This window comes from Lissotriton vulgaris, chromosome 1_1 (genome assembly GCF_964263255.1).
Source record: "Lissotriton vulgaris chromosome 1_1, aLisVul1.2, whole genome shotgun sequence".
Taxonomy (NCBI): Eukaryota; Metazoa; Chordata; class Amphibia; order Caudata; family Salamandridae; genus Lissotriton; species Lissotriton vulgaris.
In genome coordinates, this window is record NC_141685.1 from 104,788,496 (window position 1) to 104,816,233 (window position 27,738).

A 27,738-nucleotide genomic window follows, 5' to 3' on the forward strand; every position below is an offset into this window, starting at 1 on the left:
CAAACCATACAGTCATTACCAATACCATTCTCACTCATATCACATATACACTAAGGAGCAGGTGCGCAACCTTCCCTCTAAAGAGAATCCACTTGATCCCATTGTTTGCTTGTTCATAAATATAACCTAATATACAACATCACAATCTCCTTCACAACTAATTTATATTGCCGCAGACTTAGCCCTAAAAAAATAAGCTTAAATAATGTGTTATAAAACATTATGCAAAACGGATCGGGTGACCCATACGCTCTAGCAGGCTACTGCTTCCCAGGAGATATCCAGTGCACTGTGTCAGGGCCACATGCACCTAGTCTACTACTTCAGTAACTGTAGTCACAAACTACATCTTTCAATCCTGGGAAATCACTTCAGAAAAGTAATAATGTATTGCATCTGTGTGATCCACAAGGGACAGCACCTGCACTTCATTCCTTCACAAGGGACAGCACCAGCACTTCATTCATTCACAAGGGACAGAATCTGCACTTCCTTACTTCACAAGGGAGACACCTGCACCGCTTCCATTCACAAGGGAGAGCACCTGCACGTCTCAGTACTGGTAGGATACCTGTAATGGGAGAGTACGGCACTTCTGAGCAGCAAGCAGGTACGCTGGAGAGTGAGTACCTGCAGTTCTGTAGTTCCCTTTAAAGCACTGCCAATAGAGGCAGCAACCTGATAGCATCAGAAACATGGCTCTGCACTTTGAAGAATGAATGCCTTGGACGGAGCTGGAGACCAGTAAAAAGAAAAGTGACACAACTAGGGCCACCCGGGTCACTCCCGACCTCCTCTAAACTTCAAAGAATGAAGAGTTAATGACACAGTACAGAATAGAAGCAAACTAGTTTATTCACAAAGTACCCTGCACTGGAAATCAATCTGACCATCCTCCTATGATGGCTGACGAGGGACTGACTCTTACAGTCATAAAGTTACATTATGTATGTTGCGGAGCCCACAAAGACCCGCCTATTATGGAAAAACACTGGTAGCCGTCATAATACAATGGGGGGTACAGAACATAACTTTATATTCCACAGCCTGGCACAAGTTATCTACTGCCCAAGGTCGTCTATCTTATCCTCCCCACTAGACAGGTGGGAGCAGGCCTCTATGTAACAGAAAAGGCATGCATTAATGAGCAAGATTCAACCTTTGAGAAACAAAACTTACCAAGGACCGTTTTTGGTAAAGGTTTCAAGTAAATGTTTTGATTAAAATGGCGTCTTCGAAAGCTAAAATGGTGAAATAGATGTCAACCTACCTAACGTAACATCTGTACTTATTAATTGCATATGCATACAGCAAGAATATATTACGAAATAGCTACTTAAATGTTAACATAATATCAGGTAAAATACGAGTAATATGGGGGTAATACATTTCAACTAACAGACCCTCCTTTTAGCATTTATTAGCTAACACAGACATCTTTATTCTTGCTATCAGGTAAAGGATGTTACAATTCTACAAGTTGAGACAATAGATGAATACAGGTGATAACATGTCAAGTATGAATATATGTATATATGCATAGCAAACGAGTGGAAGAAAATGACACTAAATATCAGTAGTACGAGTAACATCAGGAACAGAACCGGCAAGAGAAGTAGTTGAACCAAAAACACTCATCTATTTGCATAATAGTATCAAGCTCCTTTTGAAGCATTATAGTTGAATTATTATCATGAACTGAAAACCTTTTGGGAGAGAAATATGTAGCACAGTATGAACAGCTTAAGGGAAGACAGTGAATCAAGACACAGCAACAAATTAAAAGAACAATGAAATATATCACCTTTTCTAGAACCCAACCCCAACCACCAAATAAAGACCAACTCAAATTACCGCTCTTCATTCCTCGAACATTTTACAAAATGTCTAAAATATGCTGAGTTATATTCCTTTCCTTTATTCGCGATACCGACCACACACTGCTCTCCTATTATTGAGCAAGCACCACCGCTCTTAGCTAGAATAAAATCGACCGCATATCTCGTTTGCTCAGAGTATATGCACATACTGAAAGCACAGTCCTGGGCACAAGTAATAAGGTTATAACAATGGTTGAAATGTCTCGTATTGTACAAATATCTGTGGTCGAAACCAGTATAATATGCAAATGTATTTAATAATGCAACAAAGAAACACAACCAGCCAACAGGTGTTTCGTCACATAAGGGAAGTAACCCTTGACTTCTTCAGGGCTGGGGAAGATACAAAACATATAGTAAAGTAATAGAAAATCATAGAATTAGTTGTTGCAAAAAACCAAGATAAACACAACAAAGGGGAAATATATATCGAGACCCCCAATAACCCTAGGAAGAAAAGTGGACAGACAAATGTAAATGTGACTTAGTATGGAGACAGGCCCCGTGGCGTAAAAATCGTGACTGCACAAGGGAGCGAGCAAAAGAACCATTGTGGAATGATAATGAGAAACAATACTAACAAGTGGTGAATATTGGTGTTGGGGTGACATCAAAAGGTGGAAACATGAAATGCAATGTAAATAAATATACTTGAGCAAAATTACATGTTAATTCTTAACACAAACACACTAAGTGCAAAATTCTATATGTAGTACAATGGAGAAAATGAGAGGAGACTCTTGAGTATTACACATAATCAATGGCAAGCTGAGTAGGGGAACAGATGTAATGGGAACCAAAATTTATAGGGAAGAGACAAGTCATGCACAATAGCTCTAAAAGGAAATTAAAGCACATGAGCCCAGAAGGGGGAGACTACTATAGATGCAACTGACAGAAGTCCAGCCATGTAAAATGATAGTCGCGAACATATGTGTCCCTACACCATACGTGTGAGAGTACTAACGTTGAAGGGAGGAGTTAGTCAATACCGGTGTGGCAGTGCAGACACTCATACACTCTCATTCATAGTTAAAAGAAGAAGAGTTTCAACCCTATGACGGGTCCCACAAATGCCTAAAGAGCAAACAGTTCACTACTGGAAGGTCTTAAACATCAGTTGCTTATAATGTCACTGCCTCTCAGGGGCCGTTCCTCATGGGTGATGTGTTGGTCTACGCGCGTTTCAGTGGCAACACCACCTTCTTCAGGACCAATACTTGTTATAAAATGAATCTCAAACAACAAACCAAAATGGGTTAATCTGTAGCTACCAAGCCAGTGGAGAAATCATTTCAAGTACGACAATTCGAACAGCCTTCGTGCAGCCTTTAGCAATGCCTCCATATATTGGAACAGTGTACTGTCTGTTCAGGGAAGCAAATTATTATCCTATACCAGGCCCTTTTGTGTCATTTCTTTTGCACAAATAGGAGTAGACTCAAATGGCTGTATATGTTGCGCATCCTCTCGCCAAGGTTCTATCCGTAAAAAACTTTACCAGCTCCACTGTGTTTATTACCACAGACAGACGTCGGCAAAACTCCTACTAATGGGCTCTGTTCTGGTCCGGCATGCCGGTTTAAGCATGACAGACCGGAAAATAGCCCAATAGTCCCTAATATTTTTTAGTGTGAGTGATACAAGAGAGGAATAGAGATCTAGACAAAACGAGCCTTTCTATTGCTTAATACACAGTAAATGTGAAATACTTTGGAGCTTAAGGGCTGGATAAAGAACAACGTCAGTAAACAAACGCAAATTAAAAGCACATATTATGTATTCACTAAAAACTGTTTAAAAATGTAATTTCCAAGTTCCACATATCTGTTTAAAAATATTTACACTTTCAGCCTTTTTCGAGTTTAGTTACAAACTGATAGTGGGAAAAACACATGATGTATAAAAACTGATACCAAAACCATTTTACATTATTTTATGTTTCTTGTTTTTTAAATCAGGCCGTCGACTTTTCATGTGAAAACTATTATAAGTGCCTGACATCACTTCTTGTGACGCACTACATGTGACGTCATTGTGATTTGCATATGATAATGGGCTCCTTCACTATTTTCCTTACTTGTGCCCTGTTTATCGGCATGACATGGGTCTATAGCTATTAAAAATAAATATACAAATTCACAGGTATTCAGCCCGTTTTTTCTGGTGATGTCACACTTTGACATTTATTCGGCTGCTTCTTCTATTTTTAGGTGAATAAAGATAACTTGCTGTTCCCCCCCTTCCATTTCTCTCTTTTTCTCCCCCTTTATTTATTTCTCTCGCTCTCTTTATCTCTCCCCTTCTCTATATCCCACACACTCCTGTTAGCTTTAGCTTCATGAATGTCACTTTCACTTCTGGCATTCATACAACAAATCCTTCAGAACATTTGAGACCAAGGGACAATCAGTGTGGAAGACGAGTTGCTGGGAGTGCAATTGATTGTCCTGGCACATATATGCTTTTGATGTGAGATTTCACTATTTCACCACATTATTCAGAGTCTGCTGCTTACAGTGGCTTAATTCTGGTAAAAAGTATGGCAAGTGAATAGAGAGAGCCAAGCTTGAGAGGAGCCACGTGTCACACGGTGTTATAAGGCCTGAGGCACAAGCTGATCCATCAACCGATAACAGTGTGTAAAAGGTGCAGCAAAACTTACTTAACAAGGTATATGCTCTTTTAAATCTAAAAAATAGGTTATTTCTTGAACACCGTTGCTTCGCTTTAGTTCATTACATATACTGCAGTGGCATTTGTTAATAGTAATACATACATTTTACCAAAGAAGCTTCCATCTCCAGAGCTCTGACAACATGTCCACTCTGGGTGCGTTGGGTTTACAAGTTTTAATCTGACAAGTTAGCTGAAAGTACAGTTGTTAGTCCCAGTATTGTTCTGTGTTGCTTTTTCAGGTAGTGTGATCAGATGCAATTGAATGTTTTTCTTTGTATCTCTTCTTCACCAAATAAAATTCAACAATGTTTCTTTTCTTTTAGTCCACATTGTGCTCGTCTCCCATTGTGTATCCTGATACATCATGTTGCTTTGCTATGTGTACAGAAGTGAACAATCATTGAACACAAACACTTTTATAATTCTGCAAATACTGTTATCTGCTTTTCTTCTTTACTGCTAGTCCAGTCTTCTATAATCTGGTATTTCAATGTTCCACATAACTTGAATTTAATCTTTTCCGTAATTCATTCCTCTCATAATAACTGCACCGTTCAGCTCTTGTCTATGTCCGCTGATGGGTCAATATTATTTTTGATGTTCTTAAAATCTTTTCGGATTCTCTGCATCTCTAGGATTATTTCCATTGAGTTAAATGAAGCACTGTATTCACAGAGGGTTGTGTGGGATCGAACATTGATAAAAGCCCTTCACACTTTCCGTGCCCTTCTATGTTTTCCCCCGTGTGTGTTCGCTGATGGCTTTGTAGCTCTGATAATCGACTAAAACTCTTCCCACATTTATTGCACTTGAATGGTTTTTCTCCTGTGTGAGTTTGTTGATAATACCTTAATGCTGAAGAGAAGTGAAAACTACTGTCACATTCACTACAATTATAGGGTTTTTCACCTGTGTGCATTCGCTGATATGTTTAGAGGTTTGATAAGTGACTAAAGCACTTTGCACATTCACTGCACTTGAATGACTATTCTGCTGTGTGTGTTCGCTGATGAATCCTTAATGTTGAGGAACGACTAAAAATGCGTTCACATTCATTGCAATGGTATGGTTTTTCCCCTGTGTGTGTTCGATTATGGGTTTCTAGATTTTCTAATTTACTAAAGCTCTTCCCACATTCACAGCATTTAAATGGCTTTTCTCCTGTGTGTGTTCGCTGATGATTTTGTAGGTGTGATGACTTTCTGAAGCACTTTGCACATTCACTGCACTTGAATGGTTTTTCTCCTGTGTGTGTTCGCTGATGATTTCTTAATACTGAAGAGAAGCGAAAACTACCGTCACATTCACTGCAATGATAGGGTTTTTCCCCTGTGTGTGTTCGCTGATGTGCTTGGAGGTTTGATAACCGACTAAAGCTCTTCCCACATTCTTTGCACTTGAATGCTTTTTCTCCGGTGTGAGTTCGCTGATGATTCCTTAATGCTGAAGAGCTGCGAAAACTACTGTCACATTCACTACAATGATAAGGTTTTTCCCCAGTGTGTGTTCGCTGATGACTATTTAGGTCTGATAACTGACTAAAGCACTTTGCACATTCACTGCACTTGAATGGTTTTTCCCCCGTGTGTGTTCGTTGATGACTTTGAAGGTGTGATAATCGACTAAAGCTCTTCACACATTCACTGCACTTGAATGGTTTTTCCCCTGTGTGTGTTCGTTGATGTCTTTGTAAGTCTGATAAGTGACTAAAGCTTTTTGCACATTCACTGCTCTTCAATGGCTTTTCCCTTGTGTGGGTTTGCTGATGTCTTTGAAGGCTTGATAACTCAATAAAGCACTTTGCACAATCACTGCACTTGAATGGTTTTTCCCCCATGTGTGTTCGCTGATGACTTTTTAGTTCTGATAACTGACGAAAGCACTTTGCACATTCACTGCACTTGAATGGTTTTTCCTCTTGGTGTGTCTGATTATGTCTTTTAAGGTGTGACAACTGACTAAAGTTCTTTGCACATTCACTGCACTTGAATGGTTTTTCCCCTGTGTGTATTCGCTGATGTGTTTGGAGATTTAATGAGTGACTAAAGCTCTTTACACACTCACTGCACTTGAATGGTTTTTCCCCTGTGTGTGTTCTCTGATGGCTTTGAAGGCTTGATAACTGACTAAAGCTCTTCCCACATTCAATGCAATGGTATGGCTTTTCCCCTGTGTGTGTTCGCTGGTGTCTTTTTAGTTCTGATAGCCTACTAAAGCTCTTGACACATTCACTACACTTGAATGGCTTTTCTCCTGTGTGTGTTCGCTGGTGTCTTTGTAGTTCTGATAACCTACTAAAGCTCTTGACACATTCACTGCACTTGAATGGTTTTTGTCCTGTGTACGTTTGCTGATGAAGCTTGAGTGGTGATGACAAACCAAAGCTCTTGCTGCATGTGTAGGATTCTTCTTTCTTGGTTAGTGTCTGTGGGTCGGGTATATATTTGTCTACATCCCATGACTGTATTTCCTGATGGGCCAACATGGCTGATAAAGCACTCGTGTTTTTCTCACACACTTTATATGTGCAGTATTTTGCACATTTGATTTCTGTTTTAACAATAAATGCAATAGCCACCAAATATTTGCCACACTCCTAATACGTAGAAGGTATTTTAGTAGGTGATTGTGCCTTTAGATTGGATTATGGCTATACACGCTTGAGGGTAAAGATGTATCTTCCTTCTGACCGGTGCAATTTAGGACAGTCTATTGTATTGTAGATAGAAGAACTCGTCTTTCCTTTACCTGTCAGTTGTCTGGCTCCGCTCTGTTGTGCTCTTCTCTGGTTACTATTGTTTGTCCAGAAAGAGTTTACAATTCACCTAGAGCAGGGAATGATGGCTTGTCATCATATTAGAAAACAGAGCACTGCGGTAATCACACCATACAGATCCCATGATCAAAGTTGGTATTGGACACTTGTTTATACAGGAGGTGGTTTGTTATTGTTGTTGCCTTAATTTTCCTAAGGTAATTTCTTTATCTTGTGGCGTGGAGGTGCACAGCTCAGACTCTTATAATCAATGAACTGCCCTTGATGCTTCAGCCAGGATCTGTCAGTTTGTGTGCAGGCTCCTCTGTCGCCGACTGCGCTGAATACTGTAGCTCATTATTTCTGCTATTATTGAAGATTTACAGCATTCGCTTCAATATTGATGGTCATTTCATACAGTCAAGGCTTGTTTTCTGTTGGATGTAAAGATATTGAAAATTACTAAATTGAAACATATTGGAATTATAATTCACAATGTTAACTGCTTGTAAAAGACATTTCGGGGGAGATTTACCAAATCTCCACGCAATGCAGTGCAGCCCCCCCGCGAGGCTGCGATGCTCGACAGGGAGGGAGCAGGAAAGCACCATATTTTCAAAGATATGTCTCTATCCTTCCCTTTCCCTTGCGCCAGCACTGATTACAGCGGCCCTGCGCCATAAACACTCCTTAGCACCAGAGCACTAGGGTGTGAGTGTGTGAGTCTAGCATAGATTTTTGTACAGGATGACACCCTTCCTGTACAAAATACTATGCCTAGACACGAGGGAAAGCTTTTACCACTTTGTATGCGTGTTGCAGAGAGCTTCATGCATGCAAAGTCGGAAAAGGAAGGATAAATCAAAGCATTTCTCCTTCCTTGCGCCTAGTTTAAAAGGGTGCAATTTTTTCACGCTACACCCAAGCTACTGTATTTGGTAAATTGGTTTTAGCGTGAGAAACCTTGGGTGGTTGCACGGGAACGTCCATGCACCCACCTTGACAGGCCCCCAAGGTGTGAAGTATTGCGAAGCAGTGATATGAACTGCTTCACATTACTTTTACGTTATTTCCAGCGCTAAATAATGGATGGATTAAACCCAGATCTTTTGACTGGGTGTGAGTGTTTGATTGATTCAGATGCTCCCTCCATCACCACCCCCTTTTGTACCGCTTTTGGCCGCCATAAGCGTGGCAGGGTATGCTCAGACGTGAGTCCCTTGCTCACTTTGCCACTGGATTCAAGCAAGCCGGGCTGAAGACGTCTGGAATGCAAGAAAGCGGTCCACAGAAGCTTGTTTCCGGTCCAGGGAAGACATGGCTTGGCAGTTCGGGCTGGACTGTTCCCATGAGGCGCATGGTCAGACTGATTTGCATATAGCCATGTCTGAACTGGGGTGGCAGAGTGGGCTAAAGAACGGTGATGGATTAAACCCAAATCTTTTGACTGGGTGTGAGTGTTTGATTGATTCAGATTCTCCCTCCATCACCACCCCATTTTGTACCGCAAAACAAGAGTAGGGCTGGCAAGTGAATTAGGAAAAAAAGATTTTGCGCTGTTTTGTGCCACTTTTGTGACGAAAATACGGCGCAAAATATTAGTAAATCTTCCCCTTCTTTACCGCCTTTAAAACTTAGCAAGGAATTGTTCATCATACAAAGATATTTAACTAAAAGTTCTGTTGATCAGGTGATATCTTATTAATGTCTGAAACAGAGGTGATTTACCAGTGTTTACAGGCTAACTTAGCAAAGTACGGGTGCCCCTGGAGCACCCAAGTGCTCGAGGTATAGCTTAAGATGGACGCATATGGTCAGGATTTCATTTAAACAACAATAGAGTTTAGAAAAAGAGATGGATCAGGGTGGGCTGCAAAATTTCCAGTAACTTTTTCACGAGGTATACAACAAAAGTTACTCCATTCACACACTTCTCGTTCCTTTCCTATTCACTTAAGATCATCTCAAATGCCAACTCCTGTCTTTACCTCGCTGTTCTTAAGCAACCTTTGACACTTTCAACAGCTCCCTTGGTTCAAGCATTTCTGGTTTCTTCTAACTTGGAAGATTGGAACATTATTGTGAGTTGAGCGGGGTTTCCTATCGTCATAACATCTGGCCATCTCCCTGAAACTAGTGGAACTTACAGCGCTCGGTTCTGGCCCTGAAAGACAACTTTAAAAAGCAAGTCTTTAGATCTTCCTAAAGTAGATAACGTTCTGTAAGTTGCAGCTCCTTCCGGGGCTTTTGTGTCAAACAGAACAAGGGGTTCACTGTAAGGCCCATCCTTTACATTATAAGCGCAGATAAGGAAAACAAATGTTGATTCATATAATTTAATATTCAACGATATCAGTCCTTTAGTACTTATAGAGAATCCATCACAACCAATAATTTACCTGACATATCCCAGAGCAGATGTGTGCATATTACTCTTTTTATCCCCTTTTCCACCATTACATGGCATCTGGCATGTATTTGTCTGTTTGGGGCCCAGGATGCCACGTTGTGACCGGATGGGCATTTGGTAGAACAGGAGGAGGTGTAAATTATCCACAGGTGATGCGACATTTCTACCTTTCCATATTTGTCATCTTCAAGTTTATGTAATTTCCTGTCCTTCGGCCCCCCTTCTGCCCTCTGGTTGCACACTCACTCTGTGGGGTTCATCAGAAGTCAGATAACGGCCTGATAGTCACAAGGCCATGGTTCTCACTTCTTCTACAATACTTATTGCACACATATGGCCTAGTTTGAGTTTGTCTAACAGATTATTGCCACAAAACTAGGGGTTGGTGAAGAATTCATCTCTGTCGGCGTAGCTCGCAAATTTTTGCCCAGTGTGCGGAGTTCCAAAGAACTCCACAAAGTAATGCAGAACTGAGGTTTTTTTTCTCAAGCGGTTCACCAACGGTAAGGTGGTGAGTACTTGTGAGAAAATATAACACGCTAGACCTCCTCCTGGTGAGATTTCTCATTGCAGGAGGTCAAGGCAGGTCACAACCACTCATGTGAAGAAATCTGCCATTCTCGTTGATGAAGCTGCCACCTGATTAGAATGTCAATTCGAGCGGCAGAAAGCAGCAGCGCTTTCTGGAGCAACATGTAGTGCTGTTCGCGCTGATTTTACAGTGCGGGACAAACTCCTGGCATTAAAGCCAAGAGCAACTTAACAAACTCTGCCACTTGCGGAAGTCCGTGGAGTACGGCAGAGTTTTCCTGGCATGTGTGGAGTTCCGCGGAGTAAAACACTGCGAACTACACCAAGGCATAATCAAAACGTGACAGATATCTTGTCTGTCTTATTATAATTGCCACAGGATGTAATGCATTTTTAATGGGGCGGGCAGGATACCTGTCACATTTGTGATGGAATAAACCATTTGCTGAAATCTAAATCAGGCCTTTGGTGGTCATTGTGTCCAGTGTGGCTAGCTGGGCTTGAAGGATCTTGTGGTTTGTTGGTCTCTCACTGCTTTGAGGTCACCGCCAGGCAGGACTTCTGTCATCCGCGCCTTGTGCAGATCTTCCTTCCAGGCAGGACTTCTGTAAGCCGCGCTTTGTGCAGCTCTTCCTTTCTAGGCTGGACGTCTGTCAGCTGCTCCTTGTGCAGATCGTCCTTCCAGGCAGGACTTCTGTCAGCTGCGCCATGTGCAGATCTTCATTCCAGGCAGGACTTTGGTCAGCTGCGCCTTGTGCAGATCTTCCTTTCTAGGCTGGACTTCTGTCAGCTGCTCCTTGTATTGTATTGTATTGTATTGTATTGTATTGTATTGTATTGTATTGTATATTGGATTTATATAGCACTTATCACCCAGGGGTCTCTAAGAGCTTGCCTTGGGAACCCGTCCTGGCTTTTCCCTGTGAGATAGCCCCTACAGGGCATCCCCAAGGTGAAAGCCAGGCATCCCGCCGCGGGGGGCCGTTGTGGAGATTAAGCAAGCTTAATGCCCAGAGTTGCAGAGTGTGAACCCATGATTAGGTCAGGCACCGAAGCGAGAATTATCGAGTCCGTGGACATTTGAGCTCAAGACCCTGCTGCGTCGGGAATTGAACCCTGGTCCCGGGTCTGACCTCTGCTTCAAGGTCTGCCTGCTCTAACCAGTGAGCCACACTTCTCCACTCCTTGTGCAGATTGTCCTTCAAGGAAGGAATTCTGTCAGCTGCGCCTTGTGCAGATCGTACTTCCAGGCAGGACTTCTGTCAGCTGCGCCTTGTGCAGATCTTCATTCCAGGCAGGACTTTTGTCAGCTGCGCATTGGGCAGATCTTCCTTTCTAGGCTGGACTTCTGTCAGCTGCTCCTTGTGCAGATCTTCCTTCCAGGCAGGACTTCTGTCAGCTGCGCCTTGTGCAGATCTTCCTTCCAGGCAGGAATTCTGTCAGCTGCGCCTTGTGCAGATCGTACTTCCAGGCAGGACTTCTGTCAGCTGCGCCTTGTGCAGATCTTCATTCCAGGCAGGACTTTTGTCAGCTGCGCATTGGGCAGATCTTCCTTTCTAGGCTGGACTTCTGTCAGCTGCTCCTTGTGCAGATCTTCCTTCCAGGCAGGAATTTTGTCAGCCGCGCGTTCTGCAGATCTTCCTTTCAGGCAGGACTTTTGTCAGCTGGGCCGTGTGCAGATCTTCCTTCGATATAGGTGCTTCTGTCAGCTGCGCCCTGTGCGGATCTTCCTTTCAGGCAGGACTTCTGTCAGCTGCGCCTTGTGCAGATCTTCCTTTCTAGGCTGTACTTCTGTCAGCTGTTCCTTGTGCAGATTGTCCTTCCAGGTAGGAATTCTGTCAGCTGCGCCTTGTGCAGATCGTCCTTCCAGGCAGGACTTCTGTCAGCTGCGCCCTGTGAAGATCTTCCTTCCAGATAGGGCTTCTGTCAGCTGCGCCTTGTGCAGATCTTCCTTTCTAGGCTGGACTTCTGTCAGCTGTGCCTTATGCAGATCTTCCTTCCAGTCAGGACCTCTGTCAGCTGCGCCATGTGCAGATCTTCCTTTCAGGCTGCGGCTTTTGTCAGATGCGCCTTGTGCAGATCTTCCTTTCAGGCTGCAGCTTCTGTCAGATGCGCCTTGTGCATACCTTCCTTTCAGGCTGTGGCTTCTGTCCGCTGTGCCTTGTGCAGATTTTCCTTCCAGACAAGGGCTTCTTTCCTCAATGAACAGTTCAAAGGTCGGGAGAGGTAGAACTGGTCTACGTTATCTTCTTTATTGCAGTTCCACTGGTCAAGCCACAGACCTCGTGCTCTGAAAGTCTGGAATTTCTTCGACACAGCCTGCCATTGCACACTAAAAGCACGCCTCCACGACATCGGAATCCAAGAGAAGGCCTTGGACTGGACCACCTCCTTCCTCTCCGGGAGAACCCAGAGAGTCCGCCTCCCTCCCTTCCGTTCCAAATCCACCAAGATCATCTGCGGCGTACCCCAAGGGTGATCCCTCAGCCCAACGTTGTTCAACGTATACATGGCACCACTCGCCCATGTCGCCCTACGGCACGACCTAAGCATCGTCTACGCTGATGACACCCAGCTGATCCTCTCACTCACCAAGGACCCCCGCACTGCCAAAACCAACCTCCACGAAGGAATAAAGGCTGTAGCCAACTGGATGAGGAACAGCGGTCTGAAACTGAACTCGGACAAGACGGAGGTCCTCATCCTCGGTTCCACCCCCTCAGCCTGGGACGACTCCTGGTGGCCGATGGCATTAGGTGCACCCAGTAGTGGTGGGTGAGATTTTAAAGTGGTGGGGCGCAAACTAATTAGCATACAGCACCGTAGCGAGCGAGCGTAGCGAGCGAGCCCGAACCCCAAAAGGGGGGTTTGGGGGGGATTGCCCCCCACAAGAAAGTTTTGAAAAAAAGAAGAAAAATCGTGCATTTTCAAGCAAATTTGATAAAGCAGGAAGGTCAATAAAGCAATTGTGAAAGTGCAGTTATTACATTAATAGATGGCATAACATAGGTAGCTGCTTATTCAGTATTACCACAGAGCTTCATACATTCTGTCCTATTATGCTCAGGTGCTGATCTCTCTGACAAAAGCAGTCACTCACCGACCTATTTACGTCATTTGCTCCAAGTGGGGGTCAAAATAAATTCTGAGGATGTTTGGCAGCCAGAAAGCTGACTCCAGCAACAAAGGTGAGTGCAAGATCCCCAACTAGATGTTCCATGATGAGTAGTGACGTAAGTGAGAGCATGCACAGCTGGCCATTGACCCCTGGCCATCTGAGTGAATACGAGCACATATACTCTCATGATATGGAAACACTCAACACAAAGAAATTGGTTGTTTAGCCATATGATACATAGCGATGGTCAACCAATCCCTAGCTGCCTAAAATTCATGCACAGTGGGTTTGACGTGTGTGTTTGCAGGATGTAATGCCGGCATAATATGCATAAGTGTGGTGTATTTGCACAAGATATATGCAAATAGTCAAAGATTGGGATATTCATCAAATGTGTAGTTGTTTCCTGTTAATAATGTGGTTAACAGTAATAACCTCTGGGAGCTCTAAACGCCTACACACACACACACACACACACACACACACACACACACACACACACACACACACACACACACACACACACACTTGAAGATATGCAGACAAGTAGTTGCCCCACCACTCAAAGTTACTGGCTGTGTTTTGGCATGCTGGTCTGAAAATGGAAATGCACCTTAACGCAAGGAGACACTTCTATTAAAAAAAAAAAACAATTAACAGCCCAATCTGAATCACCCCCTCTCAGAAAGGTGGATTCTTGAGTTTTTCAGCCCATCTTTTTGACAAATCAGAAGACCATCATCAATGTGACGAAACTAGGCACACCCACATACAGCCCAACAGCCTATTTGTAAGGGAGACATGATCGTCTTTCCGTTCCCCACCAGGCCTGCTATAGCAATGCCTGCTATTGGGCAAGCAGGGTTTGGCAAACCATACAGTCATTACCAATACCATTCTCACTCATATCACATATACACTAAGGAGCAGGTGCGCAACCTTCCCTCTAAAGAGAATCCACTTGATCCCATTGTTTGCTTGTTCATAAATATAACCTAATATACAACATCACAATCTCCTTCACAACTAATTTATATTGCCGCAGACTTAGCCCTAAAAAAATAAGCTTAAATAATGTGTTATAAAACATTATGCAAAACGGATCGGGTGACCCATACGCTCTAGCAGGCTACTGCTTCCCAGGAGATATCCAGTGCACTGTGTCAGGGCCACATGCACCTAGTCTACTACTTCAGTAACTGTAGTCACAAACTACATCTTTCAATCCTGGGAAATCACTTCAGAAAAGTAATAATGTATTGCATCTGTGTGATCCATCTTAACCAGATGTGCAGGCGGGACTCTGTCTCCCTCTAAGTGGGTTCCTGTTGACCGGAAAAGCATTCACACCATGGCCTGAAATGTTATTGCTTCTGTTGCATATGTATTTGAAAGCCAGCTTATTAAGTGTGTTGCAAGTGCTGCAATTATATCTGTGAGGATGAAAACTAGACGTCTACTCCCTGTTGCAGCGTTCCTGGACCACGTGCGCACAGCATCTTATTTGCCTCTGTTGTGTTGCACACATCCTTCCCTTTCACTGCCGATACTGCATAGCCTGCTGTATGCACACATGATCTGCCTCTCCTGTGCTAGACGTCTACTCCCTGATGCAGCATTCCTGCATCACTTGCACACAACATCTTATTATCTGCTTCTCTTGTGCTGCACACATCCCTCCCAGACCACAGAGAAAGGCATGGTTTCTCCAGGCAATCTGCATATTTATTTATTTTTATTTGTGGTTTTGTATAGCGCTAGAATCACTCCGCCAGGAGTATCTCTGCGCTTTTGACCGGTAACTCTACGAACATACTGATATACTGAGGTGTTTAGATTTGATTTTTGAATAGAATGGTTTTTAGTTGCTTACGGAATGTTAAATGTTCTTTACATTGTCGTAAGGTCAGTGGCAGTTTGTTCCACAACTTTGGACCTAAAGTGGATAGAGCTCTACCTCCATGCCATATACCCTCCTTCATACAGTGAAGCACCCAGAAAAGTAATTCCGGACTATAAAATGCTGCTCATGGACAACTATAAAAGTGCCAAACAATAACAGATGACTAACATACTCCAAAAGGAGTTGCAGTAAAGTTGTTATAAGCCAATTTCTGCCCCTACTCATCTTTCTTACAGAAAAAACTGTTAAGTGGTAAACATGTCAAAACACCCATCAATAAACCTAGACTCGATCCCATTGCATCAGTACAGTCACTTGATCTAGCCACGCACTGTCATCAGAAGAGTCCATCGGTCAACACAAGAGGTCCGTCAGAATCTAACTTTCATCAGGTGAATGTCTGCTCAAATTTTGTAGGCAGAGGGCCTTAAGACCTGAACCCCCTGCAAACCACCAAGCACAGATAGCCACTAGGTGCTCCACATTTACACAGATTAAGTTGGAAGGTCCCTATGGAGGACCTCCTTGAATATAAGCCTCACCCCTAAGTCATGCCCCACGCCAAATGTCGATTGGGAAGGAAACCCCCAGTGGAAAACCTCCCCTGTCTGCATTACAAGCACGGACCACAGTCAGTATTTTGATGCACTGTACAAGCACTTTCTTCACACATCACCCCTAGAGCACTGTACCAATTAGTATTGGCAACCATTGTTGTCTGATTGCAATATATATTGACTACACATCAACAGAGTGGTCAAAACCCACGTGTTTATGTTTTATTTTGAACATGATGGAGTCATTTCTTGTAAGTAACTAAGAAGCTCTTACTATTGAATACACAAGGATGATCTAGAGGGCCTCCAACAGAACCATCCTGACTACATAATGATCAAAAAGGATACACATTTACTGTGTACTGTCTTTATAGCTGCATGTGTAAAAATGTATTTAAATTAAATCCATGAAAACCTGGGATTCCGCCGGCTGCCACGTAATCAGCAAGACTAAGCAGGTAAAGTAGCTGGTCTCCCCCCACCGCCCGCCCGCAGGATGGCCGGGTGGCCAAGGCTGCTGGCAACGTAACATTAACATAAAGTCCCAACTGTGAGTCAGCGAGTCGTGGTTTAAAACACTTGGGAAAGAAGATCAAACAAAACCTGAAGTTTACAGCTTGACTGCCGGGTCGGATTGACCTATAGGGCAGACAGGCAGTGCCCCAAGGGCTGGCATACTGTGCGCCAGTTTTGTGGCAGTCTGTGGGCCCGCTGTATGGTCTGGTCGGCCGGTTACTGTTAATTTCCCTAATTTAAATAAAAACATACCTCAGCCAGTTCAAATCCTTGCGGTCTTCCATAACTTGCAAAATACTTATACAGTGCGTATTCAGAAGCTCAAAACGGCCCTAATTTGCAAACATGGGCACCTTTGTTAGCTACTTATATCACTAATGGGGATTGGGGACCACATTCATTTTGGTGCTACCAGTACCAATTTTCTGTCCCAGTCTTTCCCTGACTGCCCCAGTACATTTGAACCGTGCAGTGTGAGAGCTCTCTGACCCATCAGAGGTATAGAGAAAATGTGATCTCCCGGGCCTGTGACTTTTAAGAAAAAAACAGACACTTAGAGCCTGTGACTTCCTCGCACGTCTGACATTTGCCAGATGACGTACCTTGCGGCACAGGTGTTGCATGCTTGAAGGTCACAAGTTAATTAGCACATGCAGACTTTACCGTCACAGAGCGCGAGAGATTAGGCGGCGCACCTGTCAAATTACCAAGAATCAGGTAGCACAGAGCCGCAATGAATGCCGCCAGTGCAAGTGTGATTGATATTTCCACCAGCAATACATACCTGCAAGAATACATTATTTAATGCGTGCATTCATCTAGCTGATTCATGAACGGAACGCAGTTAATCTCTTGTACGCTTCGGGCAAAGTAGGCACATTAATCCTAACTAAGGGCCCCGCCGCTCCCTCTGCCCCCATTTCCCTTGAGAGATTCCTTTTATCGATTGGTAAATCCCTCTCCAGGCCAAGGGGCCAGCAGGTGCAATGTTTCAGCTAATTCCCCTTCGTTGCGCGCGGCACACCTGAAGTAACTCCTCCCCCCTCCTCGCACTTGCTCCTTCCGTGCGCGTCAGCATTAAGTCACATTTTACACGATTTTCTCTCACTCACATAGATCGATGTCCAAGTCCAATTACATCAGAGACGACTCGAGTCCAGTGAAGAAAAACGGTCAGCCGCGCAATTAGTGGAAACGTAAACGTCACGGCGAGCACCAGCGCACGTCCCCCAAATCCAGGGCCAATCAGTCCACCCACCCACGCGCCGGCATCCAATTAATGATTGCCTGTATTTCGGCGCGGTGGCCCAGCCAATCCTGGCGCAGCATAAGCGCCAGGATTGGCTAGGGGGTCACGCAGTCTACTCGCCCTGGCGCATTCTTAAACAACGGGGCCCAGCCAAATACACCCCCCCTTCCCCCCCCCCCCCCTGACGGCTAACGGTCGCTAACCTGGCTAAAGCGCATACGCTGGCAAGTTTCCACCGGAATTCCTCATGCGCAGTCGAGTCAGACAGACTGTGACATCACGTTCACGTTGTTGACTTGTAAACCAGCCCCACCCCCTGCGCACTCCCTATTGTATCGGGTCTGTCCCGGTTGGAACACTCGAACACTCGAGTCCATTGAATTGAAGCGCCGCTGTGTGTATTTTATTTATTAAGTGTTTAGCTCTCTGCTGCAGCAGCCGCAGGTGCGTCCAGGCTTAGAGGGGCTACGCCCCTATGCCGCAATGGACGCACCGCTGCTGGGAGCACCCCCTACACCCACGTAACCTGGGAGTCATCCTCAACTCCACACTCTCCATGACAAAACAGGTCAACGCCGTCTCCTCCTCTGGCTTCAACACCCTCCACATGCTTCGCAGGATCTTCAAGTGGATCCCCACCACAACCAGAAGGACGGTCACCCAGGTCCTCGTTTGCAGTAGACTGGACGACGGCAACGCACTCTACGCAGGAGCCCCGGCCAAACTCCTGAAACGACTCCAACGCATCCAGAATGCCTCCGCACGCCTGATCCTCGACATACTGCACCGCAGCCACATCAAACCACACCTGAGAGACCTGCACTGGCTCCCCATCAACAAGAGCATAACCTTCATGTTCCTCACCCACGCACACAAGGCACTCCACGACACCGGACCAGCGTACCTCAACAGCCGACTCAGCCTCTACACCTCATCTCGCCAGCTCCGCTCTGCAGACCGCGCCCTCACCACTGTCCCCTGCATCAGTAGAGTGACCGCCGGCGGCAGATCATTCTCCCACCTCACTGCCAAGACGTGGAACACCCTCCCCATCCACCTACGGCAGACAGAAGACCTTCTACCCTTCAGGAGACTCCTCAAGACCTGGCTCTTCGAACAGTAGCAGCGTTCCCCCCTTAGCGCCTTGATAACCACACAGGTATGTAGTGCGCTTTTCAAATGCTATGATTGATTGATTGGTTGATTTTCTGAGCTCCTCAGACCATTAAGACAGTTCTACCGCATCAAGCACACACTATGAGACTCCAAAAGTCAACGCTACAAGTGCTGCTCCATGGTTTAATTCAACCACTGTATCTGAACATCCCCTGGCAAATGCCAACTAGAGAATAGACATCCTGCCTGCCCCAGCAGTGTGCAGACAGCTTTTCAAGCACCTCGAGGTACATGGACTTTGTCTGTCGTAACTGAAGATGTTAAACCTTGTTAACATCAATCCCCTTTGGACAAGGTCCTCCATTTTGCTATCAGAATGTTGCTCTTCCTGTGCAGACACAAACACTCATCTCCGTATTGCATAAAGCTGCTTGTTCTCACCCAAAAGAGGGCCCTCTACAAATTGCTGACATTTTCTTACACCCCCTGGACAGCCATGGCAACACACAGAGCAACTACACACCCTCAGGGATCACCAGTCCACCTGCCAGGATGAAGACTCAGATCTTTCACTCTTCTCCGTTACCGTCTTTGGAACGGCCCGTCTCTGGGATTCGTGGAAGCTCCACACTCAGTGAGCTCAGAGTTCCCTTGTAAAACCATCTCATGAGAGTGGAAGAGAAGGCCAGGCATTGGAAGAATCTGACGCAATCAGTGCAATAACACAGGCCAGGTACTAGCATTGAAATAAACAATGCAATAACACAGGCAAGGTACTAGGATTGATGCAAACAATGCAATAACATAGGCCAGGCACTAGGAGAATCTGATGCAAACAACCCAATAACATGGGCCAGGCACTTGGATTGAAGAAAATAATGCAATAACAGGGGTGAGGCACTATGAGAATCTGATGCAAACAATGCGATAACACAGGCCAGGCACTTGGATTGAAGCAAATAATGCAATACCAGAGGACAGGCACTAGGAGAATCTGATGTACACAATGCAATAACAGAGGCAAGGACCCCTGGACTTGCCCCAGCTGCCTGTGCATTTACACCTGTGACCCCTGGACTCGCCTCCACTGCCCACGCTGCCTGTGAATTTACACCTGTGACCCCTGGACTCGCCCCTACCTGCCCACGCTGCCTGTGCATTCAAAACTGTGACCGCTGGACTCGCCCCCATGCTGCCTGTGCATTTACACCCATGACCTCTGGACTCTCCCCACACTGCCTGTGCATTTACTCCGTGACCCATGGGCTCACCCCCACTGCCTGTGCATTTACACCCAAGACTCCTGGACTCGCCCCCATTGCACACGCTGCCTGTGCATTTACACCCATGACCCCTGGACTCGCTGCCACTGCCTGTGCATTTACATCTGTGACCCCTGGACTCGCCCCCACTGTCCACGCTGCCTGTGCATTTACACCCGTGACCTCTTGACTCGCCCCAAAGCTAATAATAATAATAATAATAATAATAAAGGGGCTTATAAAGCGCAATGGTGACGCCATCCCGGCGTGTCCCCGCGCTGTGGAGAGAGTGACGGAGCAGGCAGTATCCGAGGCTACTGGATGAACAAGTGTGTTTTTAGTAGCTTCCTAAATACCGTTTCGGTCTTGGCCTGCCTAATTTCATAGGGAAGAATGTTCCACTGGTTGGCTGCCAACACTCGGAAGGAGCGACCACCCATTCTGGCCTTCTTAATGCGGGGTACTTTTAGAAGGCCCATGCCCATGGAGCGAAGTGCTCTGTTGGGTTGGTAGGGGATAGCTAAGTCCTTCAAATATTCAGGGGCTTTTGAAGCGGTAATCCTGTAGCAGATTAAGAGTGCCTTGAATAGGATCCTTTTTTTTAAATGAACAGCTGCCTGTTCATTTACACCCGTAACCCCTGGACTCGTCCCCACTGCCCACGCTGCCTGTGCATTTACACCTGTGACCCCTGGACTCGCCCCCACTGCCTACACTGCCTGTGCATTTACACCCGAGACCCCTGGACTCGCCCCCATTGCACACGCTGCATGTGCATTTACACCCATGACCCCTGGACTCGCCACCACTGCCTGTGCATTTACACCCGTAACCCGTGGACTCGTCCCCACTGCCCACGCTGCCTGTGCATTTACACCTGTGACCCCTGGACTCGCCCCCAATGCCCACACTGCCTGCCCATTTATACCCGTGACCCTGGGACTCGCCCGCACTGCCCACGCTGCTGGTGCATTTACACCCATGACCCCTGGACTCGCCCGCACGCTGCCTGTGCATTTATACCCATGACCTCTGGATTCGCCCCCACTGCCCACAGTGCTTGTGCATTTACACCTGTGACCCCTGGACTCGCCCCCACTGCCAACGCTGCCCTTGCATTTACACCTGTGACCCCTGGACTCGCCCCCACTGCCCATGCTGCCTGTGCATTTGTACCTGTGACCCCTGGACTAACCCCCCATGGCCCACGCCACCTGTGCATTTACACCCATGACCCCTGGACTCGCCCCCACGCTGCCTGTGCATTTACACCCGTGACCCCTAGACTCTACCCCACTGTCTTACAACTTAACAACTTGTTAATACCCCCACACACCACGCAGGACACACTCTCGACCCTATCTTCACCTCCAGCAAACATATTTCCTTCAGTCACGCCACAGTTCTCCAATGGACGGACCACAGCTGCGTTCACTTCGTTTACAATAAGACCACAACCCACAACCATCCTCAACCTACCCTGCGAAGAAACTGGAACAAAATCACCATTGACCGGATCTCCACATCGCTTCTTCAAAACCCACCTGCCTACTCATCGAACCCCAACCAAGCAGCCATTAACCTCACTCAATGGCTAAGCAACACTGCCGACAACCTAGCACCTTTGAAAAAACGTCAAATCAAGCTAGGCAGCAAAAACGCCCCCTGGTTCAACGGGGATCTTAAGAAATCCAAGAAACTTTGTCGCTCCCTTGAGAAGGCCTGGAGAAAAGACCCAAACACCAACACCAGGGACGCCTTCAAAAACGCCACCCGCATACACCACCAATTGATCCGGACTACCAGGAAAACCGCATTCAAAGACCGACTAGACAAAAACGCCCACAACAGCAAGGAATTATTCAACATCGTCAAAGAGTTTACCAATCCCACTGCCAACTCCAACGACATCACCCCCTCTCAAACCCTTTGCGATTCACTAGCTTCATTCTTCCACGACAAAATCGCAGACATCCACAACAGCTTCGACAACCAACCCGAAGACCAACCCACCCAACCCTCTGCCGTACCTTCACCCCCCTTGAATATCCTTAATGACTGGAACCCAATCTCCACTGAGGACACCATCCGCCTAATGAACTCCATCCACTCAGGATCCCCCACAGACCCATGCCCTCACCACATCTTCAACAAAGCAAACTCCATCATAGCACCACACCTCCGAGACGTCATCAACTGCTCCCTCAACTCCGGCACCTTCCCAGAAAGCTGGAAACACGCCGAACTCAGCGCCCTTCTGAAAAAACCCACAGCTGACCCCACCGAACTCAAAAACTACCGCCCCATCTCGCTCCTTCCATTCCCGGCCAAAGTCATTGAGAAAGCTGTCAACAACCAGCTCGCCGCCTTCCTCGAAGCCAACAAATCCCTCGACTCCTCACAGTCCGGCTTCCGAGCCAAACACAGTACTGAGACCGCACTCATCGCAGCAACAGACGACATCCGAACTCTACTGGACAATGGAGACACAGTCGCCCTCATCCTCCTCGACCTCTCCGCAGCCTTCGACACAGTCTGTCATAACACCCTGTTACAACGACTCAGAAACATCGGAATCCAAGGAAAAGCACTGGAATGGATCACCTCATTCCTTGCCGGAAGAACTCAGAGAGTACGCCTCCCACCATTCAAGTCAGAGGCCTCTGAAGTCATCTGCGGCGTGCCACAAGGATCTTCTCTCAGCCCCACCCTCTTCAACGTATACATGAGCCCCCTCGCGACCATCGCACGCCAACACAACCTTAACATCATCTCCTACGCTGATGACACTCAACTGATCCTCTCACTCACCAAAGACCCAAACATTGCCAAAACCAACCTACATGAAGGAATGAAAGAGGTAGCAGAATGGATGAAGCATAGCCGTCTGAAACTGAATTCAGACAAAACAGAAGTCCTTATCTTAGGTACCTCCCCCTCCGCCTGGGACGACACTTGGTGGCCAGAGGCCCTTGGAAAAGCACCCATCCCGACGGATCATGCACGGAATCTAGGCGTCATCCTGGATTCCTCACTCTCGATGACCAGACAAGTCAACGCCGTCTCTTCATCTTGCTTCAACATTTTTCGCATGCTCAAAAAAACATTTCGCTGGATCCCCACCAAAACTAGAAAAACGGTCACCCACGCACTGGTTACAAGCCGCCTGGACTACGGAAACACCCTCTACGCCGGTACCACCGCAAAACTTCAGAAAAAACTCCAACGCATCCAGAACGCATCAGCCAGACTCATCTTAGACATCCCGCGTAAAGAACACATTTCTGGTCACCTGAAAAACCTCCACTGGCTCCCCGTCAATAAGAGGATAACTTTCCGCCTCCTCACCCACGCACACAAAGCTCTTTACGAACTTGGACCCGCATGCCTCAATACACGTCTTTCCTTCTACACCCCCCCCCCACCAGCTGCGCTCTTCCAACCAAGCCCTCGCTGCTGTTCCCCGCGTCAACAAAACCACCATGGGAGGAAGATCATTCTCCTACCTAGCGGCCAAAACCTGGAACTCACTTCCCATGCACCTTCGCCTTACTCAAAACCACCTAGCATTCAGAAAGCAACTTAAAACCTGGATATTCGAGAAGTAATTCCCCACCCCCCTTCAAGCGCCTTGAGACCCTCTGGGTATGTAGCGCGCTATATAAATATATTGACTTGACTTGACTTGACTACACCGTGACTCCTGGACTCGCCCCCACTGCCCACGCTGCCTGTGCATTTACACCCAGGACCTCTGGACTCTCACCCATTGCTGCCAGTGCATTTACACCTGTGACCTCTGGACTCTCCCCCAAGCTGCCTGTGTATTTACACCTGTGACCCCTAGACTTGTCCCCACTGCCCACGCTGCCTGTGCATTTACACCTGTGACCCCTGGACTCGCCCCCATGCTGCCTCTGCATTTACACCCATGACCTCTCGACTCTCCCCACACTGCCTGTGCATTTACCCCGTGACCCATTGACTCGCCCCCTTGCCCAACCTGCCTGTGCATTTACACCGAGACCCCTGGACTCGCCCCCACTGCAAACGCTGCCTGTGAATTTACACCCATGACCCCTGGACTCGCCGCCACTGCCTGAGCAATGACACCTGTGACCCCTGGACTCGCCCCCACTGCACACGCTGCCTGTGCATTTAGACCTGTGACCCCTGGACTCATCCCCATTGCGCACGCTGGACTCGCCCCTACCTGCCCACGCTGCCTGTACATTTACACCCATGACCCCTGGACTCGCCGCCACTGCCTGAGCAATGACACCTGTGACCCCTGGACTCGCCCCCACTGCACACGCTGCCTGTGCATTTAGACCTGTGACCCCAGGACTCATCCCCATTGCGCACGCTGAACTCTCCCCTACCTGCCCATGCTGCCTGTTCATTTACACCCGTAACCCCTGGACTCGTCTCCACTGCCCACGCTGTCTGTGCATTTACACCTGAGATCCCTGGACTCGCCCCCACTGCCCACGCTGCCTGTGCATTTACACCGGTGACCCCTGGACTCGCCCCCACGCTGCCTGTGCATTTATACCCATGACCTCTGGACTCGCCCCCACTGTCTGTGCATTTACACCTGTGACCCCTGGACTCGCCCCCACTGCCCAAGCTGCCCTTGCATTTACACCTGTGACCCCTGGACTCCCCCTCACGCTTCATGTGCATTTACACTTGAGACCCCTGGACTCGCCCCCACTGCCCATGCTGCCTGTGCATTTATACTTGTGACCCCTGGACTCGCCCCCACTGACCACGCCGCCTGTGTATTTACACCCTTGACCCTGGACTCGACACCACGCTGCCTGTGCATTTACATCCGGGACCCCTGGACTCTTCCCCACTGCCTGTGCATTTACACAGATGACCTCTTGACTCGCCCCCAGTGCCCACGCTGCCAGTGCATTTACACCAGTGACCCCTGGACTCGCCCCCACTGCCCACACTGCCTGTGCATTTACACCCGTGACCCCTGGACTCGCCCACACTGCCCACGCTGCCTGTGCATTTACACCCGGGACCTCTGGACTCTCACCAATTGCTGCCTGTGCATTTACACCTGTGACCTCTGGACTCTCCCCCATGCTGCCTGTGCATTTACACCCATGACCCTTGGACTCGCCCCCACGCTGTCTGTGCATTTACACCCATGACCTCTTGACTCGCCCCCACTGCCCACGCTGCCAGTGCATTTACAAAAGTGACCCCTGGACTCGCCCCCACTGCCCACACTGCCTGTGCATTTACACCCGTGACCCCTGGACTCGCCCCCACTGCCCACGCTGCCAGTGCATTTACACCTGTGACCTCTGGACTCTCCCCCACGCTGCCTGTGCATTTACATCCTTGACCTCTGGACTCTCTGCCACGCTGCCTTTGCATTTACACCCATGACCCATGGAATCGCTCCCACTGCCCAAGCTGCCTTTGCATTTACACCAGTGACCCCTGGACTCGCCCCCACTGCCTACGCTGACTGTGCATTTACACCTGTGACCCCTGGTCTCCGGCCCACTGCCCACGCTGCCTGTGTATTTACTCCACTGACCCCTGGACTCGCCCCCACTGCCCACGCTGCCTGTGCCATGGCCCCACTGTCCATGCTGCCTGTGCATTTACACCCGTGACCCATGGACTCGCCCCAACTGCCCACGCTGCCTGTGCATTTACACCCGTGACCCCTGGACTTGCCTCCACTGCCCATGCTGCCTGTGCATTTACACAGGTGACCCCTGGACTCGCCCCCACTGCCCACGCTGCCTGTGCATTTACACCGGTGACCCCTTGACTCGCCCCCACTGCCCACGGTGCCTGTGCATTTACACCGTGACCCCTGGACTTGCCCCCACTGCCCATGCTGCCTGTGCATTTACACCTGTGACCCCTGGACTTGCCCCCACTGCCCACGCTGCCTGTGCATTTACACCCATGACCCCTGGACTCAACCCCACTGCCCACGCTGTCTGTGCATTTACACCCATGACCTCTGGACTCGCCCCCACTGCCCACGCTGACTGTGTGTTGGACCCGGCCTCGTGGCGTGGTCCCACTCCTCCCACGTGGCGGGCCCCGGACTACCTCTACCCCTGTTCCCCGGCCGAGAGCAGCACCTTCCACCCTACACGAGAGCCGCCCCTCCGGGCAGACACCAGCTCTCCCCCGTTGGAACTCGGCAAACGCTCCTCGACACCCTCGGCTGGTCCAAACTCTATCCCGGACCACCATCTCAAACCCAGACTCCATCTTGGGCCCTCCACGACCAGGTCTCGTGGCCTCGGGCCGACCCCGGCCGCAGACCCCGCAAAGCCCCGACATCGAGGCACCACGATCCAACCAGGGGGTAAAGAGGCCACTTGATGGATCAATGGGGGAAAGAGTTTCGATGGTCCTCCAACCGTCCCCCGACGCCTGGTTTCAATCGCCCCCAGCCTCCCTGGGCGCTGGCTCCACCCACCTGCTGGGTGTCTGGACATGCACATCCCGGCCCCTCCGACCTCCAGGTGCGAGGGTCCGGACATCAAAGGACGCCAGACCTATAACTGGGGCAGCTCCGGAGCAGGAAGGCAGTTGTATCCTGGAGTCGTAACCACCTTGGAGCCCTGCTGGCGCTGCCGCGGCTCATCTTCGCCGAACTATCCTTAAGGCCCTGCTGGCACTGGCGCTGCCGCGGCCCATCTTCGTAAAACCATCTCTAAGGCCCTGCTGGCGCTGCCGCGGCCCATCTTCGTGAAACCATCTCTAAGGCCCTGCTGGCGCTGCCGCGGCCCATCTTCATGAAACCATCTCTAAGGCCCTGCTGGCGCTGCCGCGGCCCATCTTCGTGAAACCATCTCTAAGGCCCTGCTGGCGCTGCCGCGGCCCATCCTCGTGAAACCATCTCTAATGGCCCTGCTGGCTGGCGCTGCCGCGGCCATCTTCGTGAAACCATCTCTAAAGGCCCTGCTGGCGCTGCCGCGGCCCATCTTCGTGAAACCATCTCTAAAGGCCCTGCTGGCGCTGCCGCGGCCCATCTTCGTGAAACCATCTCTGGAGCCCTGCTGGCACTGCCGCGGCCCATACCGAAGAACCCCCCAGCTCGAGGATTGGGAGCTGAGCGCAGGGTATCCTTGTACCAGGCTGGTACTAAGACTGTCCCGCTACCCCCTTCCCTCAGAGACTAATCTTGAAAGGATCCCTGGATCCAGTTATCCCTGTATTGTTACGATAACCTGCCTAAAAGTATTGATAAAAACATTGAGAACCTATCTTTGTGTGGTGTCCATCTGTAGAGGGGTGATTGCTCGTCTGTACGATCCTAGGAGAGGAACCTCGCCAGGAGGCCTCTCGACCTCGCTCGGCCAGCCCTAAGATTCCCTTTCCAACATTGGTGGCAGGCGGTGCGATCCGAGCCAACGCAGATCGTACAGAGATTAACTCGCCCCACTACGAACACACGACAACCATGACGGCCAAAGAAGCCGGACCAACCTCGGAGTTCCATATGGAACGACTAGAAGATTATAGCCACAAAGAATTGAAGCAATTCTGCAAAGACTTGGGTATTGCTACCACAGGACTAAGCACCAAAGACGATCTCAAGCAGGCTCTGCAGACCTGGGTGGAGACAGGAGCGTCGCCACCCCAAAACGAAGGCATCACAGTCACCGATCTGCACCCAGAGAACACCGCAACCCCAGCAGAGGAGAGAAACACGGGCCTCTCCCACGAGGATGCCCGGGAACGAGAAAGGAGCCGGCTCCACGAA

General features: G+C 48.1%; 1 protein-coding gene across 1 annotated transcript in view; it reads right to left on the minus strand.

Moving 5' to 3' along the window:
- Positions 1–2,118: 2,118 nt before the first annotated feature.
- The window catches only part of LOC147737614 (uncharacterized), a 64,215-nt gene continuing 38,595 nt past the window's right edge, over positions 2,119–27,738 (minus strand). Inside the window, exons 2-3 of the mRNA XM_086937947.1 lie at positions 5,554–7,748; positions 2,119–5,384 (exon numbers count right to left, since the gene is read on the minus strand). Of these exons, the coding sequence (XP_086794073.1) occupies positions 5,289–5,384; positions 5,554–7,044 (1,587 nt within the window). The 5' untranslated portion in view covers positions 7,045–7,748 and the 3' untranslated portion in view covers positions 2,119–5,288. The remainder of the gene's footprint in view (positions 5,385–5,553; positions 7,749–27,738) is intronic.